The sequence below is a fragment of the Strix uralensis genome, chromosome 1, assembly GCF_047716275.1.
Source record: "Strix uralensis isolate ZFMK-TIS-50842 chromosome 1, bStrUra1, whole genome shotgun sequence".
Taxonomy (NCBI): domain Eukaryota; kingdom Metazoa; phylum Chordata; class Aves; order Strigiformes; family Strigidae; genus Strix; species Strix uralensis.
Genome location: NC_133972.1, coordinates 149,009,233 through 149,021,875, shown reverse-complemented (window position 1 = coordinate 149,021,875; position 12,643 = coordinate 149,009,233). Strand labels below are relative to the sequence as shown.

Sequence of the window (12,643 nt, the reverse complement as noted above, 5' to 3'; positions counted from 1 at the left end):
TTTGGGGTTTTTAACAGAAATGCCTGTATTTTGATTTGCATATTTTAGCATATATTTTGAAATTTTACTTTAAAGAGTGGATCGTCTCCAAGGAACTAACTGTGTAAGATACCAGCTGGTGGGCTTTCGTTCTGACCCTGGGCAGCCAATTTTAGAATCCAGTTTTGTGACAGTCTAATTTTGAAAGTCTCATTGATTCATACAAAGTATGATTAGTTCCAACTTCTTTACAGAAAATATATGTAAATATATATCTTGTATATGCAATATACATTTTATACATATATATACACACTATATATATATATGCTATATAAGAATATATATATTTTCACACAGAGGAGGAGAGTCCAAAGCTTTTGCAATCCACCTTTCATCAAAGAGCATTTCACTTCCTCACTGGCCTGTGATCTTCTCACCATGGAAAAAATGGTGGAGTAAATAGGTTCCATATCAGACTTGCAGGAAAAGGCCAGTTTGGTCCATGATGGGCGATGAGATGGAGAGAAGGATTTGTCCTTGGGATGCCCCTCTCTGGCCAGCAGCAGCAGGGAATTTCACTGCTAGAATCAAGCTGCCTGAACCAAGGTGGAAAGAAAGAGTTTCCCAACCACCCCTGGAGGAAAACAAAAGCTTAATGTACCGGCATTCATATTTTCTCCACAGGTCTACACAAAGGAAAGGGCTGTGACAGGGGTGGCTGCTGCAGGCACTGGAATGGCATCCCATCATGACACCTTGCCGCCTCAGAATTAAGCCAAACTCTGTGTTTTTGCCTTCCACGAGAAGTGGCTGACCATTCAGCTGGACATCACGCATACAACCTGCATCAAAGCAGGGGAGTGTACAGAGAAATACATTGAGTTAGCAACTTCCCCACCCCCAATACATATGCAGGAGACCTTAGAGCATTGTAGAAAATTTAAAACATTTTTAAGAAGATCCTTATACTGCTTATCAGTTTTATTTTAGAAGAGCTACATGTGCGTGTGTGGTCTGGCCGATCTACAGATCGGCAATGCCTCTCCCAGACAGCTTGGTTGTACCAATGCAATGATTTAGCAGAACTGTCCTATGAATCAGGACAGCTCCAGTAAATTAATCTAGATTTAAAGTATGAACTTAAAAGTGGGGCTGAATGAGAAGCAACAGAATGGAAAAAGCTGTCTTGTTGAACCACAATCTCAAAGTCCCAGTACCCCACTCCAGGAAATCAAGAGAGCACCATGAATTGCCTTGCAAGTCCTTCTCCTCCTACCAAGAGGTGTTGTGTCTGTTCCTTAAACCCTTCCAAGGCAAAAACGGAGTGAAGATTGCAGCTTGAATTCCCTGCTTGGGTCCTTTAGCATGGGAAATAAAAATCTGAAGTGCTATTTTTTGATATCTACAGGAAATGTCACATCTTCACTAGGACCAGATACAATGGCAAATAGAGTTGAACGTTGGCTCTGAATTCCCTAGTAGAGGAGGTGGGATTTCATGGGCATAGTAGTCTCCATGGGAATTCTTACTCAGGTTTTACACTCTCCAATGCACTCAAAGATGCCACTTTTAGGCTTTAATTCCCTCCTTTTAGGAACCCATCATATCACTTACCTTGGAAATCGCTCTCTGAATGATTGGGAAGGCGGTTTCCTAGCATGATGCTTGCCCAATCCATTTCAAACCATCTATTTGTACCCAAGACAGAGGTTACTTCTCGATCACCTCCACCACTATTAACACGCAGGGTAAATTCATTGTTGTAACGCTCCATGGTCAGAAGAACCCACTGGCCATTGTTTATACGTAATGTCCTCATTCTCAGAGAGTGATTTTTGTCCCCCATGCTGAAGTTAATGCTAAAGAAACCTTCAACCATCTAGAGGAAGATGATAAAGACCTTTAATAACAGAAATGCACTTCTAAATGTTATTACACAGTCCTGCCTCAAGAAATGGACCTGAGTTTTTAAAATTAAAATGGCACTCTTGTTTCTAAGTGCTTTATTCCCGAATAAAAATTACAAGAAAACTGTAGGTTTAGGAATTACTTTCTTAAATTATTTTCTTAAATTTTCTTAAAAAGAGTTATTCTTTACAGGCCACTCTTCTAACTGACATGAACCTTTTTATCAGTCTTCTCCCTATTGATGACTACCTCTAAGTCTTCCCAGCTGACCCTTCTGTTACAGTTGCAATAATTAGCCTCTGTCTAGCTAATATAATCCAGACAGCTTTTTTCAACAGCAACACAAATGTAGAGACAAGCTGGAGACAGACAGAAGCAAAGGGAGAAGGCAAACAGGACAAAACAGTCTTCCCCATTCATGTGTATTAAATGTACTCACCCGTACATTTTGCAGGCAGTGAAACAACTAGAATCTATGCTATGAAAGGGTAATACTGAGAAGGACAACACAAATGGGAATAGTTACCCTCATGTGGAAAACTCTTGCTCTTTATTACATTACAGAATAGGTGTCTTTAATCAGAAACTGCATCTTCTTCTCTTACTAAGGTACTTCATGAAAAATCAAAAGCACTGAAACAGAATGGCTTTTGGACTGCTCACCTCCAGGTGGATGTATCCATTCCCATCTGCAGAGGCCAAGCTGAGAAGGGTGCTGTGCGAGATACGGGTACGCACCATCAGCTGGATCCGAGTGCTGTGAGTGCTGAGGATGCTTCTCAGCTCATAATGGATCCAACTGTCCCTTCCAAAAGCCCATTCTGGAAGAACTAAGCACAACACACACAAAACCAAAATGAAAATCCCAGAAATTATGGCTCCCTCAGATCTCTACTGCTTGAGAATGAAACAGTTCTGAATGCCAAAGTTTTAGTTCTTAAGAAATTTTGTCAACACAATGAAGCATCATGAGGATGACATAATGATGAAAGTAATGAAGCACCCCGCCACTGCCAAGGGAATTAAAAGAACAAATCAAGGATACAGAATTTAGGCAGGAAAGAGATAATTAGATACCATGTCTAACATTCTGCCTGTCACAAGCTACATGTTCTACCCAATCACTTCTACACTGAACTCAATAACTTTTTTTTTAAGATCTGAAATGTATCTTCCAGTAAAGTAGTTGGTGTTGATCTGAAGACCAAAAAAAAAAGAGACTCTAATGTTTCTTTCAGTAGTTTAGTCCTGTGGTTAATAACTGCCACTGTTAGAAAATATGCACTTTACTTCCCATTTCAGTTGGCACAAGAGAAAGCCTCAGGGCAGGCACAAAGTCAAAAGTCATGTGGGTTTTTTTTTTTTTATCAGAGATTAAGTCAGTGGTTATTATTTTAACTGGGGAAAATGCACTGAAATTAATTCTTTCCCCATTATCCTGGGGAATCCATCTGAGAGTCATCCAGCAGAGAGTTTGATGAAGATGTACTATACACTTCTGTGGAAATCAAAAACCACAAAACCACCCAGACCGTGGTGTTCTTATGCAGCAGGCACCAATTTCAGTCTCACTGACAGCAATCCTAGATCTGCTTGTTCTGGTCACAGCCTAGTTGAAAAAAAAATTCTTCTTACCAAATAAAGACATAGTCCAAGTTAGACAGGAAGAATGTTGGATCACCAACAGCTAATCTGAGGTCAGTGTCATGCAAGTAAAAATCCAAAGAGTGCCCAGCTCATCCTGGGGCATTTAGTCTGGTTCTCAGGACATGAAATATCAAATGATCAAGAGATTTCATTTCTGTACTCTCTTCTCTCTCACTGTTTCTCCTCTTTCTTTTCTTTCTTGAAGTGCGTTTTCTTTTCTCCTCTAGGTTATGCCCCTCATATTATTCTTCCTAACCCACTGTTCTCTCTTGTTCACTGTCTCTGCACCTACAGGCTCTAGCTGATGAGCAGAGATGGGTTTTCTTGAGGCACTACAGTGACTCCTGTCCTGAGCTGACTGATTCTTGCTGCGAGCATGGCTCGGCCATTCATAAAGCACCAGCTGAACACCAGCATTTCGCAGCCAAATATATTGGAAGAAGCTGGAACCAATCGATGTTTTCCTATTACATCAGGATATGGCTTATGGATTTTGAGTAATTACTTTCTGAGCACTTGGTTTGACCCATAGTGGTAAGGGGTAGGAGCCAATACAGCAGTTGTGTTTGTGAACCAGCGTCCCAAGTTAATACAAAAAAGAGTAAGATTTCAACCTAGGCAGATGTTTATAAACCAGTATCATCCATCTGCAAAACATTAATACAAATAACTGAGCTATATTAACCATTTCTGTGGACATTATAAACACTTTAAACAGTGAAAACTCCAGGCCAATTATGATTCCAGTCCTCACCCCATTGAACAGACAGCTTCTGCTGAGTAATTTACTGTCACACCTTTTAAGTCTTGTGTGGCAGATGGAGAAAGGAAGAGAGGGTCTGGCTGCTTGCATAGGGTATTATTGTTCCATATACAAAAAGGAGAAGTAAGTGCATTGAGCTGAAAGGATATGTGTACTACACTACCAGCCCTGTCTACTAATCACAACACATTGATTCAACACTAGCTTGAATGTGCTTCTTTCCAGCTGCTCACTGCTGCTCATCCTCATCTGTAGCTCATTGAAACTACAGGACTGAGGGGGCTAATTCTCTTCCAACACTACACAAAGCCCCCAAAGTTATGGTGCTCATTATAGACTGTTATGATCAACCCCATTGTTTGCACCTTGTACCTAGACACGGCAGGTAAAATCCCAATAAACACCTGTAACTCACTTCTGATTTCTGCTTCAGAACAATGGCGAGTGAAGGTATAAGATAGGGAGGGCAGAGCCAACTTCAAGTGTGTGTCCCCTGTACTCTGAATATGGCTGTGGGCTACTAGGAGTTAAAGAATTTATTTTCTAAATTTTTGAATTGTGCTAAAATTTGCACTTTCTTACAATGTCTCTGAGGTTTTCATTATCCACCCTTGCATGCTTTTGTCCTCTGATACATATTTCATGCTGAATTTGTACAGGATAATGCATTTGCTGGAGCCAGCCTGATATGTCCTCACATGCACTCACTGCTGTGGTCTAGGGGCATTGCACAAGCTTCAATTCATTACAGTGACAGACACAAATGCAATTATCCCTGTTTTATAGATGGAAAATTGGGCCTGAGGATAACTTGAGGCCTATACCCCCAATTTGCACAGAGAGAACACACCAAGCTGGCAACCTTATCTCTCTTATAACCACTGTAAGGTAACAAATAGTACCATGTTCGTTAAACTACATTTTGTGATCAGTATGATCAGAGAAAGAATGCATGGTGCCGAATGTTTCATCTTTCACCACTGAGAAATAAGGTGCTGTGATGAAAAGGACAAAACTACTCATCTGACCACTTGCTCTCCCCTACAAAGTAAAGCAGGTCTCAACAAGACCCTCATCTGTGACATTATCTTTATTCAACAAGAGTTAGAAGGCTCTTTACATCATTACAGGTCTAAATCATTCCCAGAGTACAGCATGGTCTTATTATGCTACTCAGTTCAAAGTTGTGGCAAATTTAGAGTAGTATGTTTGAGGCAGTTCCCACAGATCCTCACCATGAATTTCTCCCTAGAGCTTGCAGTACCTTTTTCACATGCTGGTCCAGCATATCCTGGAGAACAGTCACAGCGAAAGAAACCCCAACCACCAACACACTTGCCGTGGGTGCCACAGGAGGCCATCCCACCGCTCTGACACATTTTATCCATAAGGACACAGCCAGGAGCGCTGTTCAAGGACTCTGCAGGGCGCTCTAAATCATAGACCTGGAAAAGGACAAAGAGAAGCATCACATCAGGTGTCTACAGTTAACAGCAGTAAACCCAACAGTGGTCTTAGTAGCCCTACCTTACTATCAACAATGACATTGCGTATGCAGCCAACAAACCCTCTGAAGTGCCTTTGTGAATCGTGGTAAGGCAAAGTCTTCTTAACTCCACCTAGCTGCAGGGGCTGATGTCCACTGAAGAGCTTACCCATGCTGAAGGGAAGTGAGGGAAAGAATCAGTGGCATGGAAAATACAGCAACTTGGCTGAATTTTTCCCTTCCTTTTTCCTTAGCTCTTTTGAGTAATCATGTTTCTAGTTCTTGTTGTTTGTTTTGCTGGGTTTTTTTACCTTTGAGATCCCACAGTCTCTTCAGAGGCTTCACAGGCAGCCAGATCCACTTGGGAGATCTTCTTAATGACACTGTCATTGTCTCTAACTGAGACATTTACGCAGTGGTCAAGAATCAGCTTCACTTTCTAGAGAAAGGCATTATTTAAAACATTTGCACCCGGAGACGTGCATACATTTTAATTACACATTTTCTTTCACTTAGCAGAGGGGTGAATATTAACCAGTAGTTACAGCACAGGAAACTTTATTAAAATAATAAACCACTTCCACATACTAATCTGGAAGGTGTATAACTAAGAAGCCACACAAAAGAAAGATCTGACTCTACCATGACCATGCCAAATCATCGACGCAGTAGAGGGAAGATGGGATTTTCTTGGCATTTTCTCAGAGCATACGGTCTGCCAGGTTTCCCATCCCAGGTCCTGATATGCCCTCTCAGCTTGTCTTATGGAGGAGAGGAAGGGGGAGCCTAGCAGATGCCTCCACCAGTGTTATATCAGCAAGATGTTCAGAAAAGCAAGATATTCCCTTATACAAAAGCATATCTATCTCCTTTGTGCTGCATGTCTAAAGTCACTTGGTGGGGCAGAGTTTCCCACTCAGAGAAATTAAGTGTATTTCCCTCTATCAGTCCAGGAAGCATTTAGCCCCTGTATTATCACAACTCTGTGGTCAAAGCGATACATAGGATCATTAAACAGGATCGGACTTCTCCAGGCCTTGTTCTGCTTCATTGCCTTAAGACTAAGGAGATGTCTGAGCTGACAAACTTCAATCCCTGCTGTTGCAGACATGATGAAACACTGGTTGATGAAAGAGCTCTACAGAAGGGAGGAGGGATTTGGGAAGGGATAATTAGGTAGATGTGCTTCCACAGGATTGTCCATATTTACACTTGCCTTTCCATCATTTATAATTTTTATATTGTGCCAGCGGCGATCTGCAACATTAACCTTTTGTGACAGCTGCAGGAAAAGCTCACCAGAGCTGTGTCTTATGGTCAGCGACGGGACGCCACTGGAGAGCTCTGCAAAGAAAAGACTCATTGGATACGCACAAACCATGTTCCCACTCAAACCCAGCTGAACTGACTGTTATAGTTAGATTTTAGTTGGAGGAGTTCTTTAGCCAGTTCAAAAAAATCCAACTTCTAACACTGGATACAAACCAGGCATGCTAGTAAATTGTTCTATATTCTCCTTTTTCTCCAGAACTATCTTTCTGAACCATTTATAAAAAAAATATCAACTAGTACTTTCAACGCGTAGAATCTAACCTTCACACAAACACAGAGAACAAACACTCTTTAAGTTGCTAACCTAATGCAATGAAATCTTGCCGTTCTCCAGGCTGTCCTCGTGCCACTGGTCCATGGTACAACAGAAGGCCATCAGCAACTTCAGTGATAAACTCTAAGGAGATGCGGCTCTCAAAGCAAGGCTTAAGGGGAGGGAACCAGGCATAACCGTGGCCTCTGAAGCTGTGTTTTGTCTGCTGGCAGTCTGGTCCATGGAAATTTGCAGAACATTTGCATCTATGAAAAAATAAATAAAAGCAAAATTCCACTATCCAAGCAGAAGTTATGAAGGGCTTTTCCCACAGCAGGACTGTCCACTTTAAACATAGGAGCCCATGTTGCCTAGGCCATAGCATAAGTTAAGCAGAAGGAAAACTCCCATCATAAAATGTTCGCTATTGACTTGTTTGTACAAACACAATTTAGCTTTAGCTCTAAATGATAATATGTGTATGTATAATATTCTGTAAATAAATGATGGAGCCATTGTCATATAAAAAGCATATGAAAACCTCTATCTCTTCAACAAAAAAAAGAAACCCACTTTTCACTAGGCTTAGTTGTTTAAAGACTTTATAATGTTGACAGGGAAAGCAAAGGAATCATAGAATACCAGGTTGGAAGGGACCCTCAAGGATCATATGGTCCAACCTTTCTTGGCAAAAGCATGGTGTAGACAAGACGACCCAGCACCCTGTCCAGCTGGATCTTAAAAGTGTCCAATGTTGGGGAATCCACATTTCCCTGAGGGGATTATTCCAATGGCTGATTGTTCTCACTGTGAAAAATTTTCCTTTTGTGTCCAATCAGAATCTCCCCAGAAAGGGTATGGGAAGGTAGTACTGCCCAGAAAAAGTGAGAAGAGGTGTAACAGTCATAGATCTTGTTATCTTCACTCTTATTGCAAGCTACTTGCTGGTTTATTTCCTTTACACTATCAAAAATAGATGCTTGGGGTTCTTTCCTTAATACTCTGGGGATTCTGTAGAAAAGAGTAATCACAGCATGACAATAACAAAACCTGTAACGCAGAAACCAAAGGAGCAACAGAAATAGGCAGGAGGACAGGGAGGGAGACCAGCTGGGCCCCTATTTCTTAGTTTCTGCTTCCCATAGATTGCTGGTACCTACTGAGAGCGGAATGACAGGGGTAGGATACAGGAAAAGATCACTCACAAAACTACTGAAAATAGAGCAGAAGCAAAGAAACCTCAGAATTGAGCAAATGCTAGATGGCAGAGCCTACCAAGTGTTTCTGTGCAGCAAAATTTCCCTGGTTGATTACATCTGAGCAGCAACATCAGACTCAGATCTTTACCATGACCAGTGCTTCTGCAGCTTCAGTTTGAGTCCTGTCACCCCTATCAAGGGTGCTCAGAAGAGGCTGGCCAGTTGTTTCTGCTTTCCTATGTTGAGATGACCATTTTTAAGCAAACATGCTTAAGGCTTTCCTTCTGCAAGGGGACCAGGCTCATTCTGAGGTAGTATAGTCCCATCATTTTTTTCATCTTTATACTATTTTATCTATGAGATGTCATTTTTGGAGAAAAATGAGGCAAGAAATGTGGGAAAGTGGTTGTTAAGCGATGTGATTAAAATGCTTAACAGCATTAAGGTAGGCTGCACAAAATAAGAGCATTTTGCAGGGTGGCATTAATGGAACCGGTGCAGCCTGCAAACTTCCCAAGGTTTTCCTGGAAACTATGACAGACCTAAGTGCCTGAAAATAGAGGTTTGTTTGCAAGACCTGTGTGTGAAGTATAACAAAACTCAGATCTGCCACAGCGAGAAGACACACAGTGTTGCCTCCTCAAGCTTCCAGTCATCCTTCTTACAGACTGAACTAGAAGCATTTTGTTTGCACACCAGACAAAGCTTTACCAACCTGTAGCCCAAATCAGTATCCACACATGTGCCGCCATTGAGACAAGGGTTTGTCTGGTATGAGGAGCAGGAGAGATGAGGACTCTCCCGAGCTGCACAGCCACACAGGGCACGACTCAGCACTGTTACAGACACCAGTGAAAAGCTTCCAGCTGTGGTTATTGTTGGCATATGACTCTGTTCATGCTTGCTGATGCATCCGCTGCTATGAGTGCAGTTTGCAGTCACACATTCATCAATGCCAATCTGGGTGGTATTTATATCCAAGATGTTTTCCAGCTGCGGAGAACAATTAGTTGCATTCATCTGACTTTTCCACATAAAGGAAACTCACAAATGACAGCAATGAAAAGCCCAACTCTTATTTATTTTCAAAATTAGTTGCTGTGCCACTTCCTTCCAACATCTACCTTACCCTATCCAGCCAAAGGCAGTTCAGCCTGGCATCTGTTAAGGCCAAAGCCTTGGTGTGAGTCAGTTATAGCATGAGTAAGCACTTAGAGGACAAAAACATTATCACATTCATCATAAACTGAGTGGATAAATTTTAATCACTGATGGTTCTGATGGATTATTTACATAGCATCTGAGCTGTATTTTTAATTTGAACTTCTGTCTTAAAAATACTGGGAAGAATAGACAGGCATTGCACACTGAAGAAATACCTTTTCTGGCAAGAGTGAGTTGGTACTGCAGCACTGATTCTAAACATAACTCTTATTTCAGCCTCTGTGTACCAACAGACACATTTCCAACAGAACAAGTCATTTAACTCTTATCAATACTCTTTTTGCAAAGAGGGGCAGGAACTTTACTAAATTGTCAATGCACATTTCCAACGTGTTTTTCCACTGGAGAGCAGTTATTTTACTGCTTTGCCCTCTTAACTCAGAAAGTTGGAACTTTTGACTGGTTTGTGAGTTTCAGCTACAGAACATTTCTGTGTAGAGGATTAAAAATCAAAACATCAAGACACCATGCAGTTTTACAGTCTTTTCAATAGGAAAAACATGTTCAGATTCCTAAAAGCCCATTGTGTTTAGGGGACTTGATGTGTATTTATAGGCTGGCTTTTAAAGCATTCATATTTGAAACTTTTAATGTAAGTGCTAAAGGAGTATACGACTTTACTGATTAAAACTACCCATTTTTCTTACACATTGCTCCCTTAGTCATTCTAAGTATGCGCATTCACTAGGCAATGGTTATTATCTGAATAGACACAATGACAAGATGCTGTGGTTTCATATGTAGTATGGATACTTACCCACACTCTGGAGGCCGCTACATTGCCATTAAGTTTTTCTGCTTTATAATAAGGTGGACCATAAACTGCAAACCAAACATCAATCCCTCGGGTTTGACTTGGACTATTTAATACACTGAAAATGTGAACGTTTTCTAGTTGGACTGATATAATTTCTGAAAGCAGCTTCTTCATCTGGTAGTATTTACTCTGGTTTTCAGGGGACTGGGATATGAACTCCTCTGGAGTGATATCTGCGATAGAATTTAAAAAGCTGACAAACACATATCTTGCAACTGTTGTAGCAATAAAAGAGAGAAGCACTACAGAATAAATATTAAGGTTACAGAAAATGAACTCAACTGCAAATTCAGAAGTATTTTCATTTTTAGGCTCTGAAATTTTCCATGCTGGCTTCTGCTCAGGGTTTGTGTTCTGAAGCTTTTTCACTCTTATTAATTTCTTTTTTTATTATTATTATTCTTTTAAATCAGAAACATGTTTAAGAAGATTTTACTTTTCTACAAATATTGAAACAATTTGGTGAATTTCAGGAAGACGCTTGTTCAAATAAAGGATTTTTCTGAAATATAAATTGCTGTTTTGTTAAAAACTGGGTGTAGGAACCTTTAATCTTTGTCTTCTGCACCAGACAAGCATTTCTTGCTGTCTTTTTTCTCCACAGATGCTTCTTCACACGCAGTGTCAGAGGACCGTGCAAACAAAGATGCATTTTCAAACCCTTACCCAGAAAACTATTAATTCTCATTACATGTCTAAGATCATTAGAATTCTAAATAGCACAGCAGTAACATTAAGGAGGTAGATTTCAGTATTATGATCCTAATGTACTTCATCACGCTGCTTACCTTTTATTCGTACAGAACCAGCATTATGGAGGGCATCATCTTTGATTTCCTTCACTGTAACCTTTACAGTTGAGACAACATCTGGCCAGACTCCATCAATGACTCTAACTCTTATGTTGTATGTTCCTGGTGGGGTTCCTTCTTTAATAGTCAGCAAACCTGAGTTATCATTAAGGATAAAGTACCTGTAATAAGAGTTAAGCCAAGGAACAAGCTATGAGAAGTTCAAAAGCTAAATAGTAATTATCATCACTGATGGTTTTTCTGATCTACTTTATTTTGAGAAAGCTATCAAAAAAAGCAGATGTGTTCCCTCATGAAAGGACAGAGCAGAACAGAACTTTTTTACATCGCCTTCTGTTGGTTCCTAATAACTCTTTGCCAGTATATCAAGAAGGTTTCTTCCTCTTTTATACCATATTAACTGTGTAGGAAGATTCAGACTACTATAGCCATAACTTTGGAAACAGTGCAAACTCTTAGTTTAGATAGATTCATTGAGAGTGACACCTCTGTCAAAACTGCCAAATGACACATGTACCTCTCAACCCCGGTCACAATCCAGACACTTTGGTGTGAATACATCAAATACAAATAAGGTCTTAAAACCAGTAGTGACACAGAAACACCAGCTCCCCGGGAGCTTGGATGAAGGACGATGGAAATTAATGGGTATTTTTTCTGTAGTGGCTCACTGATACTGATTATGGGTAAGACTGTGAACAGGAATTTAGAATGGTGTTCTAGCCCATCAAGCAATGGGAAGCAAACTAGTTTAGCATGCAGTGTTATTTGCTGCAGCCTCATACTCAGAAGGGCTTTTGGACAGCTACACACAAGCATCTAACCAACAAAATGCTTTCGCACACTTGTTTTCAAAAAAAGGCAGTTTAAATACTTTTTACAGTTCTATGTGTGGGCAAGTTTTCCATACATTTCACTCAACTCCCATTTTTATCTCCAAATACCTTGATGATTTCCCTTCAAATTGGTAGATTTTGTGATCCCAGTCATCATCATCAGGGGCACGGACCTGGCCCAGTACAGTCGTGGGGAGGATGCCTAAAACAACATAGCATATAAGTGGCATAGTCGGACTTCTCACGTGTACACAAACAGGTTGTCCATTCAAGCTTTATTGGTTTGTCTTAAGTCTAAAACCTCTACAAAAATAGTTGTGATAGTTCCCAAGAGAAGATGTGCACCAGACTGCAAACACCACATGGTGTCCTGCTTATTGGGTG

At 40.6% G+C, this 12,643-nt stretch overlaps 1 protein-coding gene across 1 annotated transcript in view; it reads right to left on the bottom strand.

Moving 5' to 3' along the window:
* Positions 1-12,643, bottom strand: part of LOC141950200 (neural-cadherin-like) — a 59,713-nt gene that overhangs the window by 5,401 nt on the left and 41,669 nt on the right. The window contains exons 19-30 of the mRNA XM_074884723.1: positions 12,368-12,461; positions 11,400-11,584; positions 10,552-10,784; positions 9,286-9,563; positions 7,423-7,637; positions 6,999-7,130; positions 6,098-6,221; positions 5,828-5,960; positions 5,565-5,745; positions 2,554-2,720; positions 1,597-1,861; positions 644-824 (exon numbers count right to left, since the gene is read on the bottom strand). Coding sequence (XP_074740824.1) covers positions 644-824; positions 1,597-1,861; positions 2,554-2,720; positions 5,565-5,745; positions 5,828-5,960; positions 6,098-6,221; positions 6,999-7,130; positions 7,423-7,637; positions 9,286-9,563; positions 10,552-10,784; positions 11,400-11,584; positions 12,368-12,461 — 2,188 coding nt within the window. The remainder of the gene's footprint in view (positions 1-643; positions 825-1,596; positions 1,862-2,553; positions 2,721-5,564; positions 5,746-5,827; positions 5,961-6,097; positions 6,222-6,998; positions 7,131-7,422; positions 7,638-9,285; positions 9,564-10,551; positions 10,785-11,399; positions 11,585-12,367; positions 12,462-12,643) is intronic.